General features: G+C 42.7%; 1 protein-coding gene across 3 annotated transcripts in view; it reads left to right on the top strand.

Annotated features, from left to right (window-relative positions):
• PREP (prolyl endopeptidase) overlaps positions 1-23946 on the top strand; it is a 122923-nt gene extending 98977 nt beyond the window's left edge. For 2 of the 3 annotated variants that reach the window (XM_023650865.2, XM_070223621.1), the window contains exons 11-15: positions 9822-9958; positions 12534-12628; positions 16166-16297; positions 20124-20280; positions 23200-23946. In XM_023650865.2, the coding sequence (XP_023506633.1) occupies positions 9822-9958; positions 12534-12628; positions 16166-16297; positions 20124-20280; positions 23200-23494 (816 nt within the window). In that variant the 3' untranslated portion in view covers positions 23495-23946. Of the gene's footprint in view, positions 1-9821; positions 9959-12533; positions 12629-16165; positions 16298-18772; positions 18923-20123; positions 20281-23199 lie in introns of those variants that run through there. The other variant, XM_070223622.1, reaches the window with a different exon arrangement.
• Positions 23947-25658: the final 1712 nt, after the last annotated feature.

Here is a 25658-nt window from a genome sequence, read left to right as displayed (position 1 = left end):
CCTAGAAACAATGCCTATTACAAAAACAGAAGCTGCTTTCTCTGAACCTCTGCGTATAGTAGGTCCTTTGCTTTTATGAAAGTGTCTGATTATGTGTTTGCATCAACCACAAACAGATCAGAGCAGTAGAACTGAAGACGGCTTTTATGTTCTGCCATCGTCATATTTATTCACTGTAGTCCTCGATGTCTTTCTACCTCAAAATATCTGAATACCTCTAAACTCCAGATAAGCGCATCAAAGTGCCGCGATCCAGTTCTGCCTCTACCACTGTCTTTCTTTTCCTGTATTCAGAACCTTCCACTTGCTATTTCACTTCTTGCTCCACAGTTTGAGACTGGGAATAAGCTCATTATTCCAAAGAACAGACGGCTGAGCCTTTGAGAGCTGATGCATTTCTGCAGAGACTATCTGTACAGCACTTAGCACATTGTTGGTGCTCAAGAAATGTACCAAAAATTGAAGCAGATTTTTCAATGGACTGACTTTGCTGTTACTGAGGTGGCCCATGGGAGTTTTTAAATCTCCACTGTTAGAAAAATGTCCAGCCATCCTTTGAAAAGCAAACTTAAACGATCTGCAACAGAAATTTCCCCACTTCTGCCCAAAGGTGACTCTGAAACTCCACCCTCCTCCTCCCAAATTAAATGCCTGGAAAATAGATAGGATTACAACCTTCTAATGCCAGGCTAGCATTTTTAACCTAAGCACAGAACAGAAATGTGCAGTGCCTCCTAAAAGTCCTAGGAAGTTCTTCATATACTTTTGTTTTACAAGATAATCGGGGCACAGAGGTTGCTTTCTGCCCAGCTCTTTGGGTAATGGAATGTCTTGTTCCCGTTTGCGTTGACAGTGGAATTTCTGAGCAGCTCTGCTCCTTGTCAGACGTATTTGCCGCACTTAGCACAGGCCACACAAGTGGCCTCTGTCAACTCCGATAAAAAGGGAAGCTCAGCACCCTTTTATGAACATTCTCCTTTAAACCTGTCAGGTGCTAAAATTAGGCAGGAGCTGCTGTCACCAGATGTTCTGCTCCCCGAAGGGCTTGCCCTGGGCAGTTTACCTCTGTGTTTTATGTACTAACGCATCCCGGTACTGGTGAGCATCAGAGGCCTGGCATCTGCCTCGGGGGCACCAAATCTGAAAACTAGATCAAATGTGGAGCTGAAGATTGTTTGTTTTTGGGAGCTTAAATGGTTGCGCATGTCTGAATGTCTGAGCAAAATTGATTTTATTACAAAATGTACTCATCTCAAGAAAAGTAATCATTTTAGTAGAGAGAGCTGATCTTTTCATAACTGATGTCATTCCCTTGAAGAACAGTAATGCTCCCTTGATTTGTTTTGTTTACTTGCTCCTGTTTTTCCTTTAAAGGAAGATGCTTTTATTTCATCTGTTTGAAACCAAATTCACATGTTAAGACAGCCACACACACATGTTCAGTGACTGCCATCTGGTGCCAAGCACGCTTCCAGAATAACGCCCCTTTGTATTGGGTGATGCCTCTGGAAGGTCGCACTTGACGATAGGGATGGGTCACTTCTGACATTTTTGACTATGTACTTTATATAAATGTATACCTTTTCTCTCTTTTCCTTAGTAGTTTTTTAATTTAAAGGATTCAGCACAAGGATTCATGAGCTCTTATCTGTTAAACAATCATTCATTAGATTGTGGTCTTAAATGTGCAAAATTTTAAACAAATTTTTAGCAAAAATTTTAAGCAAAAGAAGCTACTTTAAATGTAACTAATTACTTAGAAAGTTGATGTTTTCTTCATGATTCTCTCAAACATTTTTTGTTTCATTTGTGAAATGAATTGTGTCTGTTAAGCCTTTTAAAATACTGCTATTGAAACTGAATTTTTTTAAGTAGAACAGCATAGCAGGATATAGTGGGATTTTTATTATCATTTTAATAATCTGTCTTCAAGATGGTAACACTGATAACTCTTTGGAGAAGGATCGTCTTTCCAAGCAGACTCATTTTGTTTAAAAGAATAAATACATAATAACTCCTGTATCTGGAATATGGCTTTTGACGCACTTGAATAAGTCTCCTTTTCAAGAAGGTAACAAAAACAGAAAAGCAAATAAAGCAAAGCATCTCTGGCAGAATATTCAACCCCTGGATTCTCTGGAGATGGGTGATCATTGTCTTAAAAAAAAAAAGAAGAATAGGGGCCGGCCCCATGGCCAAGTGGTTAAGTTCGCACGCTCCACTGTAGCGGCCCAGGGTTTCATCGGTTCGAATCCTGGGCGCGGACATGGCACTGCTCATCAAGCCATGCTGAGGCGGCATCCCACATGCCACAACTAGAAGGACCCACAACTAAGAATATACAACTATGTACCAGGGGACTTTGGGGAGAAAAAGGAAAAAAATTAAAATCTTAAAAAAAAAATCTATTAAATCTCTGCCAGAGGTTCTAACATTTGCAAAATTTTGCTAAATTACACCCAATAAAGCTGTTTACAAGTAAGTAATTGCTTGAAGTGAATTCCTTTGGGATAGAGTAGGATAAACTCTGGGCCAGGGCCTTCGGAGACCTGGGTGGTAATCTTCCATGAGCTGGCAGTGTAACTGGCAGCTATCTTATCTTCGTGGATCTTAGGTTTGCCATTTGTAAAATGAGAGAGGGTGACCAGCTAGATGAGGTCCTTGTATCTGAAACACTTTCGAATGTTTGGGATTTGGGATTATCAGCTTAATTCCCCAGGGTTGAGAAAGAACTGACACCAGCTTTCTTTACGAGGTGGCACAGCCTTGAGACCGCTCAGAAAATACCCATTGCTGTCCTCTGTCGAGAAACTGTGGGCTTCCCAGAGGGTGTGGCTCCTTATTGCCTTGCCGCACTGAATGGTCTTGGTTTTAGATGTGGAATAACATCGTTATGCTGCTGTGAGAGTCTCCAAAGTGAAGAATTTAAATTTTAAAGGGGAGGAAAACAAAATTAAGAAAGGCCGCTTTCTTAATTCAGTGTTTGACCAACCTTTGGCTGGCTCACTAACGTCCAGCACTAACTGTGGCTTTGAATCCTTTGGATGATGTTTGTTTTTTATTTGCAGTGTCCCAGATGAAGGTTTCATATTGAAACAGGCTAAAAGAGTCCCTCTCATGAGATCTCATGGGTGCTTCCAAAGACAGTCTGTCTCTCATAGATTCTTTGGTGGTGCTTGTAGCCTGTTAAGGTGGAAGGGTGTGCAGGGGACAGAGCCTGTGGCTGTCCCTGGCTCCTTGTTGAACTGGATCTATCAAGACAACCCATTTGCTCTGCTCCTGACAGGAAGAAGGGAAGACAGAGCCCGTCAGCTTCCCGTGATGAGCCATTAGCCCTGGATGACAGACAGACTTTTTCTATTACTCAGGTGGGCGCCTGTTAGATCCCATGTGAGCACTTTGTTTTCCTGTCCATTAAGGATCCTGTAAAAGCTTTGGCATTCCATCAAAGGGCTGTGCCCTCAGTGGACACTCAAAAAGAATGGATGTGTATTGTCAGCTCTCTCTCATTTGGTTACAAGTATGAGGAAAAAAGTAAATCTTTTTTGCTTTTTAACTTGAACCTGAGTATTGTGGTGGCAAGAAATTATTGAATAATTGAAAAACAACACGTGGATTTAAGCTTTGGCAATTGTCTACTCATCACGCACTTACGGCTTTTTTATTTTTTATATATATATACATATATATATATATACATAGCTCATTATAATTTTTGTATGTTACTAATAATACTTTAAGGGTCTATTCCTACCACGACTCCACTTTAGCGAATGAGAGGAGTCAGGGAGACCAGTTGGTTTTGAGGCTAGTGCAATGGAGAATTCTGAGCAGGTTTGCCACTACAAATGGGAGGAGAGGGTCCAGGTTGTGAGAACTGAAATGACTGAATGAGCGCCTGAGTGTGGGGGTCCTTTTTGACAAGATATGATTCTGAGAGTTGGCACTTGGGGGGCTGAGAAGCCAGTGAAATCAGAGACCACCGCTACTAGCCTGTATAAGAGAGCCCCGGGGAGGACCACGGACACAGCCGTATCTAGGGCATGTTGACTTGGAGGTGTAGACGGGCCACCCACCACGTGAGACCACAGCCCGTGAGTCGAGGCAACGCGAGAGGCTTTCTAACCAGCCCCTCATGTGGGCCTGCACTTGTGGACATAAAGGTCCTCAGCTCAGGGTACTTTTTCGGCACTCTCTGAGATGGCAAAGGAGGAATTTGCAGAGAGAAAAGAGACCAAAGTATAGAAAATTGCAAAACAGTAGCATTTGGCAGAAGGAAGAAGAGCTGGTAATGGATCAGTTAAGTAGACTGAAAAAGAATTTGAGAAATAAAAAAAGAACCAGAGACCTACTCCACCCTGGAAGCCAAAGAAGCAGTCGGCAGATAGGGATCAAGACAGATGAGGCCTGGCAAGAATCCAGTCCAAAAATGGCATTTCTGAGCAGTGGGGGAAAGAATAATGCTTCAGTGAATGGTGTGTAATAGTTGGCCGTTTGGGGAAAAGTAGTTAGATGCCAGACCATATGTAAAAATAAACTCCGTTTGGATTAAAAATATAAATGTAAAAATTCAAAATGAAAATATAGACAAATATTTTTATAACCTCGAGTGAAGGGGTCGTATGCATATATGTGGTATCTGTATTCAAAGTATACAAAGAAAGTTAAAAAACAGGTTTTAGACTGGGAGGAAATACAATAAAACATGTGGTAGAAAAAAGGCTAATATCCTTAATGTTAGAAGAGCTTCTATAAATGAATGAGAAAAGTAACAATAAAAGGGTAGGCAGGGGCCGGCCACATGGCCGAGTGGTTAAGTTCACGTGCTCCGCTTTGGTGGCCCAGGGTTTGGGGCTTCAGATCCTGAGGAAGAGAGATAAAATGACTAATAGATCAAAATGTTTGGTAGTTTTAAAAACTTAATCTTAAAGCAATATTGAGATGGTAATATTTGCCTTTTAGACTAGCAAAAATTAAAATCCATTTTAACATCCACTGCTAATGAGAAATAGACACTTAGGTATATCATTGTCATTAGGAGCTTAAACTGATACAGTTTTTAGAGAATTACCTGTCAGAATCTATTGAATTTTTAAATGCACACACACTTTGGTATAATAATCTCATGTCTAAGAATATATCCTACAGAAATCATAGCAGGATTCAACGAGATTTATCTAAAAGGGATTTATTCCATCATTGCTGATAATAATGAAAACAAAGAATAGTCTGAATATCCATCACTGAGCAAATGGTTAAATAAATTTTTGTACATTCATACCATGAAATACTAGGCAACCACTTTTTTAGTGAGGTAAATCTGGGTGTTTGAACCTGGAGGGAATTCCGTGATATCTTGCTAAGTGAGGAGAGGAACAATAAGTTGCAGCCCAATGTTAGCCTGATTCTGTATTGCCACATGATAATAACCTGTGTATGTGTTAATGTATATAAATAGGTATGTCTATAAGCTTATGAAAAAGTTGGGAAGCATATACACCACTGAGGTAGAGGTAGGGATGGAGGGGCAAGGAGAAAGACGAGAACGTTCATGGATGTCCTTTGAGAGAGTAGTGGTGGAAACAGGAGTAAATGAGATAGGAAGGTGTGAGCTGTGGGGGTCGGTTACTGTGGACGTGTTTGATCAGGAAGGAAGAGGAAGATGGAATTTTAGCTTTGAGGGACAGACAGGTCAATACAACAGGTTTGAGCTTTTTGTTTTATCGTACAGAACAGGAGAAATTTGAGTCTGTTGTATGCCAAGACAAGGGAGAAAATACAAAAAGAAAAAGTTGTGGTAATCGGAAGAGTGCGGGAGTGGTGGAGTTGGTAAGGAATGGAATCAAGGCTGACTGAGTGAGCCTTCTTTCTCTGGGGATGTAGAGGGTAAGTGAGGTTGGGGAAGGTTTTTCAAGAATCCCAACCACATGGCCTCTGAAGACAGGCAAGTCCAGAGAGTAGGGGATGCACATGGGTGGTGTTGGGGATGGAAGAAAATGGCAAACATTGGAAACAGCTTTTCTGGAATTGATTTAGGATTAATGGAGGTATAAGGAAGACATTTAGGAAAGACATAAGAAGGAAAAGACAAGGAAGGAAAAACATAGGGAATTCATGTAGGGAAAGAAAAAAAGAGACATCAGGCATAATAAGTTCAGAGCCCGTGAGTTCAAGTCTTATTAATTTGTGATGAAGTGAGTTGGCATTTCCTGAGTGGCAGCAGCCTGGAGGAGGAGAAGGAATCCAGTGAGTCAGGTTAGAATTAGAGGATTTCAGGTATTAATGACACTTAAAGGGCTCGCTAAGGGTCACAAGCTGGGCAAGAAAGCCCAAGGGAGGCTGACAGAGCCAGAGAGCGTATAAGGACTGAATGTTGTAATAAGAGTCACAAATTTAAAAAGGCAGCGACCTCAGGAGTGAGGAAGGGAAGGAGGTGGTGAAAGAACACGTTGGAGTCAGAGGGGGAGCGTCAGAGTTCCTCACAGAAGAGTTGCAAGTTCTAAGGGCCAAGGTGACGGGTGTCTGTAGTGCCTCTTGGTTTGTATCATAGACTTTAAGTCCCCCGAGAGAAGGAATTATCCAAGTCTTGTCCGTCTGTACATCTTCCAGATGTGCCACAGTGCCTGGCACATAATGCACACACAGCAGATATTTGAATGAACAAGTGAATACGGTGGGGTAGAAGCAAAGGTCTTGACATTAAGGCATTCAAACATCGGTAGGATTCAAGCGTCTGTAAGGTCAGGATGCTGGACTGGTCATCAATTTTATTGTTAAAGACACTGAAGAAAATCGCAGAACTGGATAAAGTATAAAGTCATATATTGAATTGTCAAGGATTGTGCAAAAATCCCTGGTTTTAGTAGATAGAATTGACAAGGATAGAGGGAGTGATAAAAGCAAAGGGTATGACTAGTTTTTTGAGCTCAGATCCTCCTGCATCAGAGTAGCTAGGAGACATGCTAAATCCACAGCCTTAGGGGCTCCACCCAGGCCTGTGGAATCAGAATTTCTGAGAGTGAAGCCTGGGAAACATCACAGATGCTTAGCCCCGGCCAATAAGGTTTAAGAACCACTGGTGTAGATTCTAAGTGGAGCTTTTCGGTTTGGCCTGGTTTGGGGAACATAAGGAAACGAGGAGTTTGCTGTCTTCTCCTCCTAACTGAGCAAATCCAGAGCAGTGAGAAAGAAAATACTCACAGAGCCTCTTAAAGAAAAGTTTTGAAGGAAGTGGCTTCAAGAGGAATCCAGTTTCCGTTAAGTCAAAGAGTAGAAAGTGCATGGTGGAAAATGGCTGGGCTATTTTTAATGACTATTTCTAAAATGTCCACATGGATTCCTTCCATAGTTTCAAGACTCAGGATTCAGTTTGCCCTTTTACTGGAGAGTCAGGTTAAGGTTTATCAATTGTCCTTCTATAAATGGAAATGGCATGGAATACTGTTGTGTGTGTGGAGAGAGAGATTGGATAAAATCTATATACACGCATATGCATGTGGTGTATGTTTATTTCATGTCCGAAATAGCCTTCTTGTAAGGAGTCTTCTTGAAGATGATTTTATTGTAATCGTCTTCACAGTGCCCTTTCACTTTTGGACAGTGTTCAAAATGTTATTTTAACATGTGAACCGCACCAACTTAAAATTTGGATATATTTTTGCAACTACGGGCATAAAGGGGACTTTGTGCTTTTGATGGCATTCGAAAAGGATGCCTTTGTCCTGGAGCCAGATGGGAGAGTTGCAGACCAACCTGAAGGCATTGGATATCCTACAGGTGGTAGCAAGAAAAGTGGTACCAGAGGAGGAAGCCAAACTGTCACACAGCAACAAGATGGGGCACTTTGCCAACGGAAGAAGGGTCCCAGAGTCAGCCTAGTGGGGACTAGGGGTGCATCGGTCCTGCTGACTGGCTCAAGAGCGGGGTGCAGAGGAGGTGTTTCCTGAGGGGGTGAGCTGGACTGGGGAGGATTAGGTGCCAGGCAGGAGTTGAGGACAGGTGGGAAGTTGGGGGCTAGCTGGAGGGAACACTATTTGTCGAACAGATGATTCAGTTAAGGTAGAATCGTGGGAGACATTTGCCCCCTTACTCCTTCAGTGCTGTTGCCTCTGTGGTTAGAGCGCTCCAAATTCTTCCCAAGTCTGAGTTGGAGTATTTAGCTCGTTAGCCTCAGCCAAGCACTTGGAACCTCTTCCTCTTACTCTGCATTTATTTGTACCACCCACACAGTTACACTCCATTAGCGGCTGCTAATTGGCACTAGATGACTTTAATAAAACTGTGTCCCTTCTGATAATTTTGAACTCTGCAGAATATTCTCCGTGTTTCCTAAACTGTCAAATTTATGTCTCTCTAGTACTTCTCCTCAAAGTCAGAAACAAATGCTTTTTTTTTTTTTTTTTTAAAGATTTTATTTTTTCCTTTTTCTCCCCAAAGCCCCCCAGTACATAGTTGTATACTTCTCGTTGTGGGTTCTTCTAGTTGTGGTATGTGGGACGCTGCCTCAGCGTGGTTTGATGAGCAGTGCCATGTCCGCGCCCAGGATTCGAACCAACGAAACACTGGGCCGCCTGCAGCGGAGCGCGCGAACTTAACCACTCGGCCACGGGGCCAGCCCCCAGAAACAAATGCTTTTTCTACTACTATTTCTTAGCAAGTTTCACGAAACTGCAGACTTGCAGGCATTTACTGTGGCCCTATAGTGCCTTTCTCCAAATCTTCATCGCCTTCCCTCTCTCCTGCCTGCCCCCCACTGTTTGTTTCCAAGGTCTTTGTGGCAGCTTTCTACAACAGAACTGCCACCTTAAAAAGATTTGGGTAGAATATGGCTGCAAAGTCACCTTACGCGTAAAGGTTTATGTTCTTGACTGTAACATGTGAGGTCAGCAAGACATTTCCGATCTGGGGCACTTGCCAGGTGTCAGGTGGGGTAAAGATACCATGTTTGCCCAAAGAGAAAGCTATTTACAGATTTTCTGTCTGGAAGAAGCCATTATCAGCTTTTGGTGGCTTATCACTTATTCTATGGCTTATCCCTTGAATAGCATTCAGTGTTCTCTTTCTTACCCCTTTCCTCTTATTCCTTTTTATCCATAAAGTAATGAATATAGAAATGTTGACTGAACTTGCCTGAGGTTGCCCAGATGCAGGAAAGTTTCATGAGCCTTAATTAAAAATACTGGAGAAAATGTCTTTATTTTATCAGGAATAATAATAGGATTTCTGTTTTGCTCCTCATCTACTCTCTAAGCCGTATATGTGTTGTTGTTGCTAGCATTTATTTAAATGGCTGAACCTAGAAAAATGAAGATTTGTGTCCTAACGTATAGGGAGGAAGTTGAATATGAAGTTGTTTTTTAGAAAAGAAATCTCCCTAGATTGAACTGTTCGGTTAGGACGGCCAAATCCCACTTGTCCAGCGCTGGGAGGGACAATCAGGAGCAGAGACTCAGTGTCTGCTCCCTTCGGTGGGCCTCGCAAAGGCCATAAGAGGTGGCCGTGATGGCCCCAATTTGGGATGAAGAACTGAGGCTGAGAGAGAATAAATGGCTTCCCCAGGTCAGTTAGCTAAATGGTTACGGAATAAGAATTCAGATTTAAAATCTTCCTATTTTCAGACCCATGTGCTTTTCACTACTCCACACCATCTCCATAAAAAGTGAAAGATGCTTCATCATCAAACACCCTGAGTGGTACTGGATTTTTGCTGTGTGACTCTACATCTTGAACTGAGAATTTACTCCCTGTATATTTTTCTCATTTAAAAGCATGCAAGTGTTTACTAAGTAATACTAGATCTATTCTGCTTTCTTCTGTTCTAGATTTTCTACCCTAGCAAGGATGGTACAAAGATTCCAATGTTTATTGTGCATAAAAAGGGCATAAAATTGGATGGCTCTCATCCTGCGTTCTTATATGGCTACGGTGGCTTCAACATATCCATTACACCCAACTACAGGTAAGCATGGACCACTCTTGGAAACCACTCTTGGAACTTCAGCGTGTATTTGATGCTCTCCATACAGCAGAAAGAAACCAGAGACTAGTCTACTAAATCATGTTTTTCTAATATATTAAACTCTATATTTCTTGCTTGTTTTCGTGGAGGGGCAGGATTACGTGTTAACTACGTGCATTTTTGGTCAGGAATTTCAGGATCATTGCAAGCTAGCCTTGTGTCTTCAGTGGAATAGGTTGTTTGAGAACTAGATGCTGAGGCTGTAGATGCCACAGAAGGTTGGTGTCACCTGAGGTCTGCGATTATTTCCCAATAACTTAGGTTCAGGGAGAAAAGTCTGCATTTGTACATTTGCTCTTGTTTACATAAATATCTTCTATCAGTTATTTGCAAACTTGATTTTAATATCCCATTCACAGTATAAGATGGAATCTGCTTTGAGCGTGTTTAATAAAAACAAGGAATCTCCTACCAGCAAGACCAGCTTGAAGCCAATTTCTAAATAGAGCCTCACATGAAATCTGATCCTATTAGGGAAGAAAGTCATAGACTAGTGACTACCAGGACATAAATTGAGTAGATTCAATCAGCTGTCCCAAATCTGAATAGAAGAAAACTGTTACTTTGTTTTGAGCACTTGATATCAGTGGAGCACTCTGCTGATGATTTAGGATTGGATGAAGTATATGAATATAGTCCCTGCCCCGCAAGTCGTTTATAGCCAAATTGTGAACTGCCTGGAACATGCAGCTCAAGAGATTGATTTTATCCTCTAGTTAGTGAGGAGCTGATCAAAGTGCAAAATCATCATGTAAAACAGTATTTTCATAAGATAATTGAAGGGAAGCGAGTTAGAAGAGGGTAGTAACGGTGGCTCTTCATTTGCTGTACAATGACACCGCCGTTCTACGTTCTGTGATGTCTCCTCTGGACCAGCCATCGTGCTGGGCAGGGCCTGAGCCGCAGACGGGCCTCCTATCTCTTGTCCGAGAGTTTCCCAGGCAATGAGATTCGCTATTTCATGGGTATGTCCATGTCTGTGGGGTAAAACCATACGCCATATTTATTCTCTGTGAGGGTTAATCTAAAACTGCAAGTCGTAATCTTTTTGCTGGTGAGGGGTCTTGTAAAAAATGTGATATCTGCAAAGAGCAATAAAGCAGAGTTTTCCTTTATTTATTAAGCCTGCTGTGTCAGGAATCTAGATACAAGTAAGGAAGGGCCCCTGTACCATTTTTATCCCAGAATGCAGTAGCTATGCTGGTAATTTCAGTAGAGACCATCAGGGGTGCATGAAAAATGTTGACAAGAAGACCAGGTGATTGAAAATCCATTTGGCCAATACAGTATGGTTGTATGGTCAGACACCTACCCCCACTCTCCTTTCCTCTTCATCCTCAAGATCCACAAAGTTAGCACCGAGACCATCTAGAGCCTCAGGTTGCAGAAGCCCATGGTTTCCCCAACTAAAAGGAAGAGTGATGAAATTTTCAGAAATAGTTCTCAAAGCAAAATTAATTTTAACTCACAGCAAATAGAAAAATAAATGTCACTCAGCATCATTAGGGTCAGAGGGGAAAGAAGAGGAGAAAAACATAAAATCCAAATTTTCCAAAGAACTTACTCTTTTTCCTGGAAGCTTTGTGCTATGGTTTCTTCTGTTTATTTCTAGAAAACGTTCTCGAGCCTTGAACACTCCACTGATCTCCTCTACCTCTCAATACACCCATTGTTGTCTAACTCCCCATCTAAATTTCTGTAAAACTGGAAAACCTGTTTAAAATCCATGTTTTGGAAACAGCTTTCTTTTTTCCAACTGTAACAATTTGGAGAGAGACTGGAAAAAATGGTAGCAGGGCCACTGTTGGGTGTTCCTATAAGCCAGCACCATTGCCACCAGGGCTGTGTCACATGGCTGGTGGTATTTTGGTTCCCAAGATAGTTGTTTAAAAGATGGATTCAGGGGCCGGCCCGGTGGCGCAGCAGTTAAGTGAGCACATTCCGCTTTGGTGGCCTGGGGTTCGCCGGGTTGGATCCCAGGTGCGGACATGGCACTGCTTGGCATGCCACGCTGTAGTAGGCATCCCACATATAAAGTAGAGGAAGATGGGCATGGAGGTTAGCTCAGGGCCAGTCTTCCTCAGCAAAAAAAAAAAAAAGAGGATTGGCAGCAGATGTTAGCTCAGGGCTAATCTTCCTCAAAAACAATTTAAAAAATAAAAATATAAAATATGGATTCCGTATGAAATAAGGGCCTCTGGTTTTTTCTGTTTGCATTATGAATTGCATATTCCCACTTCGTATAGTGAAATATTTACCAATATAGAAAAATGAAATATTCTGAATGCTCATGAAAATGTATGAGCTTTGCAGTTAAACATTAATCAGGAGTTATATATTTTCACTTTAATCAAGTAATATAAAACTATTGGGCTCCTATTTAGGTGATATTACATATGGAACGTCTTTGGGGCTATTGTTTTATTTATTTATTTATTTATTTTGAGATGAAGGGAGACAGCACCGTCCTTACTAGGAGGTTAATGAAAGGTTAACTATTTTTACTGTTTCTCAGTGTGTCCAGGCTTATCTTTGTGAGACACATGGGCGGTGTCCTTGCTGTGGCCAACATCAGAGGAGGTGGCGAATATGGAGAGACGTGGCATAAAGGTGAGATATTTTCTCTACAGAAACAAAAAAATATGGCATAGTCAAAGCTGTGGTAAATGAGCTGAGGGGGTTAGGAGCAGAAAAGCATTTTGGCTAGACAGATGAAAAATAAGGATAATTTCAAGCACATTGCAGGCACTACTCCCCTTTTAAAAACAGCTCCGTTTTTTCACATTTTATTTTCCTCTGTAGTCTATTTTAATGAAGTACATATTTTTCAGAAGCATTCCCTATAGACTAGAATCAAAAAAATTTTTTTAGCAATGCATGTGCGTACATTTTTATCTATCACTGTCAGAAGGGAGTCTGAGGGCGGGGACTTTTTCTTATTTATTCTGTCTTCTGTTAGCCTGGCTTTGACCGTTCTGCTTTATTTGCCTATCCCAAAATGGACTTCAAAACAGGTCATTTTCTCTTAAAACAAAAGAGATATAAAATAGAGCTTCCCTGTTCCCAGTGTGGGCATCCTTTTGCTTGTTTTCTCTGTTTTCCCGATGTTGCTGAGAAATGGCATCCTCCTGACATTGCTGCTGTGACTGCCCTGTGAAGGTTTTAGACGCAAGAACTCAGTTGGTTTTGTTTTTCTGGTTTAATGATTCACTCTCCATTCTCTGGCCTCCTGAAGCATGTATTCTAGTTGATTGAGGTATTGCTTATGTACTCACCTTCATTCCCCAGGTTGCCACAGGTTTTTTAAAGAATGATCTTTATTTTTAAATATATATATATATTTTTTAAGATTGTCACCTGAGCTAACGTCTGTTGCCAGTCTTTCTTCTTCTTCTTTCTTCTTTCTCCCCAAAGCCCCCCAATACATAGTTGTATATTTTAGCTGTAGGTCCTTCTGGCTGTGCTATGTAGGACGCCACCTCAGCATGCCCTGATGAACGGTGCCATGTCCACGCCCAGGATCCGAACCGGCTAAACCCTGGGCTGCCGAAGTGGAGTGCGTGAACTTAACCACTCAGCCACCGGGCCGGCCCCTGATGATCTTTATTTTAAAAGCTTGTCTCTTTTCTTCATATATGGAGCACAGCCCCTCTCCCAGGCTTTTGTGTGTCTGGAAATCACAGACTAACCGACGGTCTGAAGAAGACCTTCTCCACTTGCCTTATTCCTGTGTCCTTGTGGGGAGGATGTGGGGAGCCACCTTCACTGCCACCAGCGCCCGGCTTCTCCCCTCTCATCATCAGCCGTCTTTGTAAGAAGGCCTACTCTGGGATGAAGGTGGCCACCAGGGCTTGGGGTTGGTCAGCAGCACCAGGCAAAAAGGGTCTTCTCCTGGAACATGAGAGACCACCCTTTAGATCTGTGCGTTCTCTTGTTCCTCTCCAGCTTCCTGAACCTGAGGCCAAAGGCTCTGGTTTTCTGCATCAAATCCAATCAGCCAAGATGAGGGGAGATATGTGAAGAGATGTTTCATAAGTGCCTGTTACGTGTCAGAATGCAGAAAAGCCCAGGTCTAACCCTGGGTATTCAGCATGCACCCCAAGGGCTGATGTCAGACAACAAACTATTTGAACGTCTTAGGTCGGCTGCCGCCAGGTCATCCCCACAGACTTCATCAATCGTCATTGTATTTGAAACGGCATAGAGTTCATTCTGTAATTTTGACTTTGACCTGATAACTAGAGTTTAATTACACTAAGATCATACCATGAAACTGTGATATTAAGAGATGGCTGACAAAAAAGAGAATAAATAAGAATAAAATCTCTATATACCATGTTTGATTTACATCCCAAATCCAGTGCTGAGTCTGGACCCCTTGACCTGCCTAATTTCCTAGAAAATGTTTGAGGTGTACACACCCACACACCCACCCTCCTGCGTGGACTCCTGACCCTGTGGCCCTCTCCTCAAAGAACCTGAATTCTTTCCATAAAACCCCTCTGGTCTTCAGGTGTCCACCATGCTCAATAGGGAAGTGTGCCCTTGGTCCTGATCAACTCTCTCTTTCTCTTCTCTGTATTAATCACTAACAACTTACTGTCCACAAGCCCTGGGGGAGGGGAGTTTGGAGCTTGACTGAAGCTAAAAGTAGGCTGACTGTGTTTAGACTGATGCATAAACTTTCTTTAAATTTAGGCAGTGAAAGGACCAGAAATGGACCTTTTCCATTTAGACCCCAGTATACTGGACATTAATAAATCTAAATTCCCTTCAGTTAATTGAGTTTAAATTTTAATGCTCTTTAAAAAATATAGTCATATACCCAAAATGATATTATTCCTGGAAACTAAGTAATCCTAGCTGTTCTAATTCACTGGTAATTTCTTATTAAAATCTTAACATTTGTTTTTCTATGAAAAAATTTCTTCAGTAACACTGCTTCATTTTTAATTGAATTTCTGCAGAAGTGGTCAATCTCAAATGTCTGATTAGATCTGCGTCTGCTTTTTTGTTCATTTCATAGGCGGTTACTTCTGACATCTGTTTATGTAAGGGCATACCATACCTCTGACTTTTGGCCTTTACTTTTAGATATTCCGAGATCTTGAAATGTTCCTCTCTCTAAGTAATTTCTTTGTGTGGTTTTATTCATCGGAATAACTTCTAGATGAGAAAGCCCAGGTTCTCTGGGGAGATATGTGAGATCCTCTTCATTCAAGAATTGAGAAACCATCATGGGCTGCTCTGTGCAGCACCTGCCTCCCCATCTCATTCCTGCTTAAGTCCTTTAAATAAGTAACCAAGGGCAAAATTGGGGAACTTATTTATTGTCATCAGCTACTCATTTCAAGCTCTTGCAAAGCCAGGAGGAGTGAGAAATGCACCTCTGCGCAAAGTGCTTGCATCTTCCCAGGGAGAGGGGGACGCACACGGCCCCATACTCCTGTGCCAGGTGGAGCTCAAAGAGAATTGAACACTGTGCAAGGTCTTGTTCCATTTTGAAGTTCAGCTTCTCCAAAATAGAGGGTTTGGGGGTTTTTTTTTTAAGGTATACTTTTTGGTGAGGAAGATTGGCCCTGAGCTCACATCTGTTGCCCATCTTTTTTTTTCTTATTCTTCTCCCCAAAGCCCCTCAGTACATAGTTGTATATTCTACCTGTAGGTCCTCCTGGTTCTGCTATGTGGGACGTCACCAAAGCATGGCATGATGAGCTGTGTGTTGGTCCATGCCCAGGATCCAAACCAGCAAACCCCAGGCCACCGACGCAGAGCACGCACACTTAACCTCTCAGCCACAGGGCCAGCCCTGACGTTCTTTTTCATTACATTCTTTCAATCTCATGCTTCTCTGACATAACAGATCATTTTCTTCCCATTGGGGCATTTGCCTTTTAAGTTCTGGGAGTTTTTAGAAAAATACAAATCCACCATGTGGATTAGTGATTGTGGTATTGATGATAGATTTCCACCATGGGTAACAAAATTTAAATTGAGGCATTTTTCTAAATGTAGCCCATTGTTAAGTTGTTTAAGTTGATCAGTAGTTGAAACTGTGCCCTATCATCATTTGAATTCTCTTTAGGTTAAACTGTTATTTTCTTATGCTTTGTTTTGTTAACTGTCTTTCACTTTGGCACGTCATAGGTGGTATCTTGGCCAACAAACAAAACTGCTTTGATGACTTTCAGCGTGCTGCGGAGTATCTCATCAAGGAGGGTTACACCTCTCCCAAGAGGCTGACTATTAATGGAGGTTCAAATGGAGGCCTCTTAGTGGGTGAGAACTGGCTTTTATTCATTGTCTGTACCAGTTAACACACTTGGGGTTTTCAGATACACTGTCTGCAGGCAGCTCTCAATTTTGGCTCATGGATGGGAGCACTGGTACAAAGAAAGCAAAACCCATTGGTGTTTGAGCATCTGATAAACAACACAGAAAGACACAGCTGAACCCACGTTATACTGACTCCACTCAGGATAGCCTGAAAAGCTGTTCCACCTCCCTGCCCTGAGCTCTTCTGGGCTGGACCGCAATTCTCTCCTCCCTGGGGTGGAACTCCTCTCCCCCAAACTGGATCCACAGGTTTCTAGGGTTCAGCCAGCACAGGACTGAGCCTGATAACCCCTCTGCTTGTGTTCCTGAGAACTTGTAAGATGTGATCATCACTACACATTCGTTGAATACCTAAGCCACAGAATGCTAAATGCTGTGGGCACAGAGAGGGGTCATGATGGAAAATGAGGTACACACAAAGATGGCTCCCCAGCGTAATGGTACTGAAATAGTTCACAGTAATAGTTCACACTTGCTGAGCACCTTGTGTGTAGGGCCCAGGGCTGAGCCCTTGGCGTGCATGCTGTCATTTGATGTGCATGCAGCCTGTGAGGTGGGGACTGGTGTTATCCCCATTTACAGAGGAGGACACTGAGGCACCTAGAGGTTGAGTAGCTTGCCCAGTGTCACTCGATTGGAAGATGGTGATGCTGGGGTTGGGGCCTGACACTGTGGTTTTAGGTTCTACTCTCTTAACCTCTATGTGGCACTGCCTCTAAGTAGCTTTTCCTAATTCTTGGTAGTTAATGAAATTTCGCTTTGCATTTTGTCTCTCAGTAGCACTTAACATTGTAGTAAACATTTATGGGGGCCCTGAACTTTGGTGCCGGGGCCTACATCCAGTATCATTAGGATGTGAGGGACCATTGTAGAAATATGGAGTGGCACATGTAGGCTCAACCTAAAACATGCATGTGGCAATTTTCGGAGTTTTCAATCCACTGTTTTGGAGGGGGGTGGTCAGGGTCGTTTAGTTTCCTTGTCTTTGAAATATACCGAATCATGTCAAAACCTGAATTTCTGTTCTTACTCTTTACCCTGATAGAATATAGCCTTGAAAAAAACATTTTCCCATGGAGGGAAAATATATATGTCCAAAATAATTTGTTTAAATTTAGAAAAGGTCTTGATAAAGTTCTTACAAACAAAACAAATACCTCTGCCTATTCCAGTTAGAGGAGGCAGGCAGTACACCAAAGGCCCTGAGGCCAGCATGGGCTTAGTGTTCCAGCAACGGTGAGGAGGCCCACCTCTGTGGCTGGGCAGCGTGAGCGAGGGGAAGTGTCGAGAGAGGTGACAAGAGGCTAAACCAGGCAGGACCTCAGAGCCAGTCTAGAGGACCTGCTGTGCTCTGTGAAAGGAGAAGCCTTTGGGGGAGTTTTGAGCAGAGAAGTGTCATAATTTGACTTGTTTTTTAACAGGATCATGCATTGATCCTGTTATGGTGTTAAGGTAGACAGAAGACCAGGTAGCAGGTTTCTGTCCCTGTGAGAGCCTGTGGTCGCTTGGACCTGGGGTGTGGTGATGGAAGTCATGATAAGTGGTCAGACTCTGGGTATATTTTGAATTTGAGCCAACTGAATTTGCATATGGGTTATATATGAAGTGTAAAAGAAGGAAGAACTAAGGGCGAATCTGAGGCTTAATGGGAAAGGACATTGAAAATATCATCTTATTCCCATAGTGGGAGAATCGTTTTGTCATTTACTGGTTCATCCAATAGCTCCTTTCTACGTTCGGAGTTTTATATTCAGGCGTTGGTTTATGTCTGTTGACAAACCTGGTTGCTTAAGGAACCTGCAGAGACGGAGTTCCCCCATAGGATGCAGAATGCTTAGGTAAAAGGACAGGTTCCTGCCCCTCTCACCTGAGTGAGAGTCAGGGTCTCTAAAGGTGGCACTCAGGATTCAGTCTTATGAAGAAGCACTGAAATCAGGATTGGGGTGGGAATGACATTTTTTTGCAAGAGGCAGGAAAAGTCCAGATCCTTTGACTAACTCCTAGTCATGCCAGCTTTGATGTGACTTCCTCCCAGCCTCCGTAAACTGCCTTACACTGGGGTTAGGTACCTTACACCCCACTTCCATAGCACCTGAACTTTCTCAGCAAGTTGTTGCCACACCATAACTGCTTGTTCACGTCTTTATCTTTCCCACTAAAAAATTCACTCATATATCCCCAGGCCTAGTGCCAGGCACATGGCAGATGTTCAATAAATATTTGTTGAATTATCAAAAACATTAAAGTATGTTAAGTATACAATGAAGAATATTTTTATTTTAATTTTTTCTTTTGAGGAAGATTAGCCCTGAGCTAACATCTGCCACCAATCTTCCTCTTTTTTGCTAAGGAAGACTGGCCCTGAGCTAACATTTGTGCCCATCTCCCTCTACTTTATATGTGGGATGCCTGCCACAGCATGGCTTGACAAGTGGTGGGTAGTCTGCACCCGGGATCCAAACCAGCAAACCTCAGGCCACTGAAGCTGAACGTGCAAACTTAACTGCTGAGCCACCAATCCGGCCCATGAAGAATATTTTTAAAACAGGACAAGGTATGCCAGTATTGATTAGAGCCCTGAGCTGGGTTTAGGCCCTCTTCTGCCTTGGGCCATGTGAACTACTTCTATGCACAATACTTCCGACACCTGATGTGTAGGGTGTTTTTCCCCACACCAGCCAAGTCTCCAACTCTCCAGACACCAACTGGGTGTCCTACAATTCAGTTTGCTTCTGACACTACCCAGGGTTAGCACAGACCCCACATGGTAAGGGCTCAGTCCCACGAGACTGCCCCCACTTCAGACACCAGATCGACCAGCTATAAATTGGGGGTTCCCATGACCCCCTCCTTGAGTTCAGTAATTTGCTAGAACAGCTCATAGAACTTAGGAACACTCTTTTCTTACATTTACTGGTTTGTTATAAAGGACAGATCTCAGGAACAGTCAGATGGAAGAGATCCATAGGGGAACCTATGGGGTAGGGGTTGGCAGGCGGAACTTCCATGTCCTCTCTGGGCACACCACCCTTCTGGCACCTCAGTGTGTCCACCAACCCGAAAGCTGTCTGAACTCCATTGTTTAGGGGTTTTTATGGAGGTTCTATTAGGCAGGCATGGTTGATTAAATCATTAGCTGTTAGTGATTAACTCGATCTCCAGCCCTCTTATCACATGGTTGGTTCCTCTGGCAACCAGCCCCCATTCTGAAGCTGTCTAGGGGACTACCGAGAGTCACCTCATCAGCCTAAAACTCAGGTATGGTTGAAAGGGGCTAGTTAGGGATTATAAAAGATGCTCCTCTCACCCTTATCAGTCAGGGATTTCCGAGAGTTTTAGGAGTTCTGTGCCAGGAAGCGGGGACAAAGACATATAAATACATATTTCTTATTATATCACAATATCACAGGCTAGTTTTGAGAGCCAGAACAAGCTCCTCAACCTCCCTCATCCCTGTGAGTGGGATGGGAGGAGGGGGCACAGGGGTTTCAGAAAGTCCTTGAGTTTTTCAAATACCACCCCCCCCCCCTTGAGATTCTTTGGGGAGTAAATCTCTATAACTGATGAGAACATCCCGTCCCTAGGATATATTGGAAGGAGGGGGAAAAGCTTGTATGCCATTAGGCAGGTGATTTATGCTGGTTTCTTCCTGTGCTCTAAGGAAAAAAGGCAACCACGGTTCTGAAAGCATGTAAGTGTTGTTTTGTTTTTGTTTATTTGGATGTTTAACGATGGACTGCCTCCCTTTTCTATCTGTCTTGGTTTTTAGCTGCTTGTGCAAATCAGCGTCCGGACCTGTTTGGTTGTGTTATTGCTCAAGTTGGAGTAATGGACATGCTGAAGTTCCATAAATATACCATTGGTCATGCCTGGACCACCGATTATGGGTGCTCGGACAGCGAACAACACTTCGACTGGCTTATCAAGTCAGGTTTTAATTCATATTGACATACATGTTGCTAACAATTTGATATCATACTAAACACAGTCAGTTGGATAAGTATTTGACTCTTTGTGTCTCATATTTGCATATAATTTACTGCAGAAGTCGGGGAAGTCATCGGAGTACCTGGCTGTCTTTCTTATTTTGATCTAGTCTTTAACAAAAACAAACTACAGAGGTGTAATAGGCAGAATTCTAAAGATGGCCCCCAAGAATCCTGTCCCCTGGTTCTTCAATTCAACCCTAATCGAGGTACTGCTGTGAGAGGACTGCAGATTAAATTAAGGTTACTAATCAGCTGACCTTAAAATACGGAGATTATCCTGGATTCTCCCAAGTGGGCCCAGTCTAACGACAAACTCTTAAAGGCAGGGCACTTTCTCTGGCTGGAGTCAGGGATGCGGCAGAAAGGGAGGTCAGGGAGATTGGAAGCATGAGAAGGACCCGACCCCCACTGCTGGCTTTGAAGATGCAGGAAGGCAGCCTCTAGAACCTGAGAGTGACCCCCGCCCAACAGCCTTCAAAGAACTGGGGACCTCAGTCTTATAGCCACATGGAACTGAGTTCTGCCAACAACTTGAATAAGTCTGGAAATAGAAAATTCTGGAAAAAAATCTGATAACAACCCAGCCAGTCAACACTTAATTTTGTCCTTGAGAAACCCAGAGCAGAGAACCCAATAGAGCCATTAAGACTCTGACTTATAGAACTGTAAGATAAGAAATCTGTGTTTTAAAAAGCTGCTGAATTTGTAATTTGTCACAGCAGCAAAAACTAATAAAAAGTGTCATTATACCTTATATCAATGTATATGGGATTTTCTCTTCTAAATTAAGAAATGAGGAAATAGAGGACTATATGCAAGTGCTGTTAAACTTATTTGTGCTCTCAGGATAACCACATGTATTTGAAACCACAAGTCACATAATTGAAATATTATGCAACTTCCCACGTTCGTGTCCCTCGACCACTTTGGCGATAACAATGAGAAAATGGCAGACATGTAGCTTCTCAAGACTGTGAGCTCCATTCTTTTTTGGCTCTTCACTCTCTTTAGTTCCCACGTGTAGGAGTTTGGAGACTTTTATCAGCAGCGTTTAGGAATCGCCCTTGGAATAGCACAAGAAGCCTGTGTCCTCTGTCCCAGTCTTCTCAGTCAACTCTAAGTTTTGATACAATAACTTTGATTTCTCAAGTTTTTTCTTTCATTTTATATATATATATTTTTTTTTTTATGGCTAGCTCTCTGAAAAATTCAGGCATTTTAGCTGAATTCCTGATTGAATACTTTAAACTACTAAATTCCGTTCTCTAGGAGGGAAAAAGTTTACACAATGTTATAAACCATTATGATCTCAATAAAAGTACCCGGGAAAAAAGTTCTCGGGGCTGGCCCTGTGGCCGAGTGGTTAAGTTCAAGCGCTCCACTTTGGTGGCCCAGGGTTTCGCCGGTTCGGATCCAGGTTGTGGACATGGCACCGTTCATCAGGCCATGCTGAGGCAGCATCCCACATGCCACAACTAGAGGGACCTACAGCTAGAATATACAACTATGTTCTGGGGCCTTTGGGGAGACGAAGAAAAAAGATTGGCAACAGATGTTAGCTCAGGTGACAATCTTTAAAAAAAAAAAGTCCTCATGATAAGAAAATAAAATTGTAACTATATGGAGGTGATGGATGTTAACTAAATTTACAATGGTGATCATTTCACAACATATATCAAATCATTATGTTGTATACCTAAAACTAATATCATGTCAGTTATATCTCAATAAAAAATAAAAAACCAAAAAACTATTACTTTTAAAGCACAAATAGCCTTGTTGACACACTGGTAAAAACTGAATATTGGGGGCTGGCCCCGTGGCCGAGTGGTTAAGTTCGCGCGCTCCGCTGCAGGCGGCCCAGTGTTTCGTTGGTTCGAATCCTGGGCGCGGACATGGCACTGCTCATCAAACCACGCTGAGGCAGCGTCCCACATGCCACAACTAGAAGGGCCCACAACGAAGAATATACAACTATGTACCGGGGGGCTTTGGGGAGAAAAAGGAAAAAAAAAAAAAAACCCTGAATATTGGAAGAAGCTATAGTTCAAATTAGAGAAAATACACATCTAGAAGGAGAAGTGAGACTTTTCTCACTTAACTATTATTAATCACTGTTTAATTCGACTATGCTTTTATTCTTAAAACCATTTTTGTTCACCTGGAGACTTACCTTGTTCTTAAGAAGGTGCTGCCTCTGTTCCTCCGCGCTCTCACCCTTGGCCAAAGGCAGTTTCTTTCAGCTGGACTGAGAGCCAGCAGGAGGCCAGCAACCCATCCATCCCAGGTTCCCCAGTTTACAGACAGGAAACCAGGCCCAGCGAGGACCCGCATTCTTCCTAAGACTGCCAAGCTGAGCCTGGAATAAAGGAGTTTTAGATATTAAAGGGGCAAAAAGCTGCTGTCCACTGTGGATTCCAAATTTTTCAACAAGAAAGGCTTATGCCTATTGTATCCACAATCAGTGGTTTAAAAGACAATCAGTCCACTTTGTAGCAGTGAAAAAGTAAATCTACAGAATGTGAAAATATTCAACTCAAGACAGTAAGTGTGCATATAGTTTGGGTTATTTCAACAGCCCTGTGAGTTTCTCTCTCACACAGTTTTCCAAAGTGGGAGACCAATAAATGACACAGCTCCCAGTTGCCAGTCGCCCTGGCCATTATGGCCTAAAGGACGATACAAGCATGGTCTGCAGTGGTCGCCCGTGTACTAGTTAGCTGCTGTCCTCATTGCTAGTGCACTTAGGCTGGTAAACCGCATAGGTCAGCGTGCCCACCGGTCCTCCTTGATTATCCTAGTGAACAAACAACTGTTTTTGACATCCAGCCTCATGAGAGTATCTTTCCCTTTCAGATATTCTCCACTGCACAACGTGAAGTTACCAGACGCAGACGACATCCAGTACCCGTCCATGCTTCTCCTCACTGCTGACCACGACGACCGCGTGGTCCCCCTTCACTCCCTGAAGTTCATTGCCACCCTTCAGTACATCGTGGGCCGTAGCCGGAAGCAGAGCAACCCCCTGCTTATCCACGTGGACACCAAGGCGGGCCACGGGGCCGGGAAGCCCACGGCCAAAGTGATAGAAGAAGTCTCAGATATGTTTGCCTTCATCGCACGGTGCCTGAACATCGACTGGATTCAGTAAATGGAACTTCCCGCTCCCCACGACAGCCGCAGAAAACCTCAAGGGCTTTCCCACCGTTAAAACCGAGAAACCACTGGGCATCCTGCTCCCCCACACAAACACTATTCCTGCACTCATGGACTGCAGTTGAACGGAACTGCCACGGGAATTTTATCTTTTTTAGGCTTCTCCTTTTTAGCGAGCCCTTGGTGTTTGTCTTTCCACCCTGTGCAGGCACGTGTTTTAAAAAAAAAAAAAAAAAAGGGCATGTTTGGATAAATAGCTAAACGGCAGCCAACACATTGTGAACATTCGATTGCTGAATTAAGAGTCTAGTCTGGCATACTTCATCCATAGCCCCTCAGTGACATTTGCTTCTATAACCATAACTGATATAGCTTTCAATAATGTGAGAACTGTTCTCATGACAAAGACTTCTTTGCAACAATAATAAATGTTATTTAAGAACGGGAGGCTTTATTTCTGGTTCCTTTGTGTTGAGCGGCAATTTCAGAAGTGCAGTCATTCTGGATCATGTCACTTTCCATGGGAATAAGCAGTTCGCTTTCCACGCAAGTTAGTTTGCAAACAATGGAGTCATAGAATGTTGGCGCTGGAAAGAAGTTGAGTGTGTCCGTTCCGGCTCCCTTGTTTGTGGGGGGTGAAGCTACGAGAGGTGCTCACTGTCTTACGTATTAACCGCTCGGTCAGCTGATAATCTGATCAGGGGCTCTTTTGGTTTGGATGCCTCCTTTTAGAAATCAGTGGACCTGAAACCTCAGTTTATTCACCTGTCATCAGTTTGATTACAAAGCATTCCTGGAAACCAGTAGCCAGGATATAAAACCAAGAGACCACATGAGTGAACTATCCAAACCAATACACTGATCCAAACTTATCTTACAATCAGAAATTTCAGCATTTCCCAAAGCTGTTTTTCCTCCCACAGACCACTTCTTAGAAATAAAAATAGTCATACTCTAACAAAATAATTTGGCCCCCTCTCCACTCCAAATCTTTGAAAGGAGAATAGACCACTCCTCAAACTATGGTCCGGAAAAAAATTTCTAAGGCATTTTTTTTTTTTTTTAACATCTCATGAAACACTGTTCCTTTGGGCATCAGTTTGGGAAATGCCCATCTAATTTATAAGAAAACAGTTTCTTCTTTGTCTCACTTCATCAGATATGACCAACATGATTACTATTTTGTATGAAGTGTCTTAACCTTAAAAAGGTAGCTTAAAAGATTACTTCATTATTCCAATAACTTGTACTTTTCCAGGTAAGTCCTATTTCCAAATCTTCCATATTTGTGCTTTTCTTTAAAGCTCTCTCCACCTCTCAAATTGCAGTCTAAAATTAGACGCACTATTTTCTGTCAGGCATATCGCTAGGTACCAAGCACAGCTGAAAGGTGGCTATGTGGTCTGGTTTTTCTCTTCTAGAATCATGTTTTCTGTTACCGTTTGTTTAAATAAGTAGTGTATATAGTATGGCTGTCATTGAACGTATGATTCATCATGACCCCCTGGAGAAGTGTGCCACGAGCTAGCAGTGCACGCAGAGACTGACGTCATCACCATCTACCCAAAGAGATGCTAACATGGACTAACTGCCACGTATCTGCTGACCAGCACAGTAGAAAATAAATAAATAAAATGCATTTGCATGGCTACGCCAAAGGTAGCCTTTTTCCTGGACCAGCTGGGTTGTTTGAAGTGCAGACAGCTGAGTTGCAGCCACTTAGTCCAGAGCATTTTCCAGCCTGCACAGAATCCAGCCATCCTTTCTCACTGAGGTCTCCTGCTTCACAGAAGAGGTGGAAATACCGTGTGTAGGCTCTGAGCTACAGGAGCCATCAGTCAGGCCCAGGGTCAAGTCCCAACCTGTCATTTAGTAACTGGCAATTATGAAGAATGAACAAAGTAATACACTTATAATTGGCCTCCAACTGTGAGCTCACTTTCCCAAGCCAATTTCTGTATCTAGATTTTAGCTGGACATCTGAGCCCACACACCAAAGGTAGCTTTTTTAAGCCTTAAACATTGGAAGTAAGACTTAAGGTTGAGTTCCTTCCCAGATCTCAGTATCTTCCATATTAGATGCCACCTTCCACTCTGTCCTGTTTTCTGCCCTTTTGTCTTACACTCGTCTATTGTGTTTTGGGGGAAAAAAGCTACAT

Source organism: Equus caballus, chromosome 10 (assembly GCF_041296265.1).
Source record: "Equus caballus isolate H_3958 breed thoroughbred chromosome 10, TB-T2T, whole genome shotgun sequence".
NCBI lineage: Eukaryota > Metazoa > Chordata > Mammalia > Perissodactyla > Equidae > Equus > Equus caballus.
Note: the sequence above shows the minus strand (reverse complement) of the source record. Positions and strands in the feature narration are given on the sequence as shown.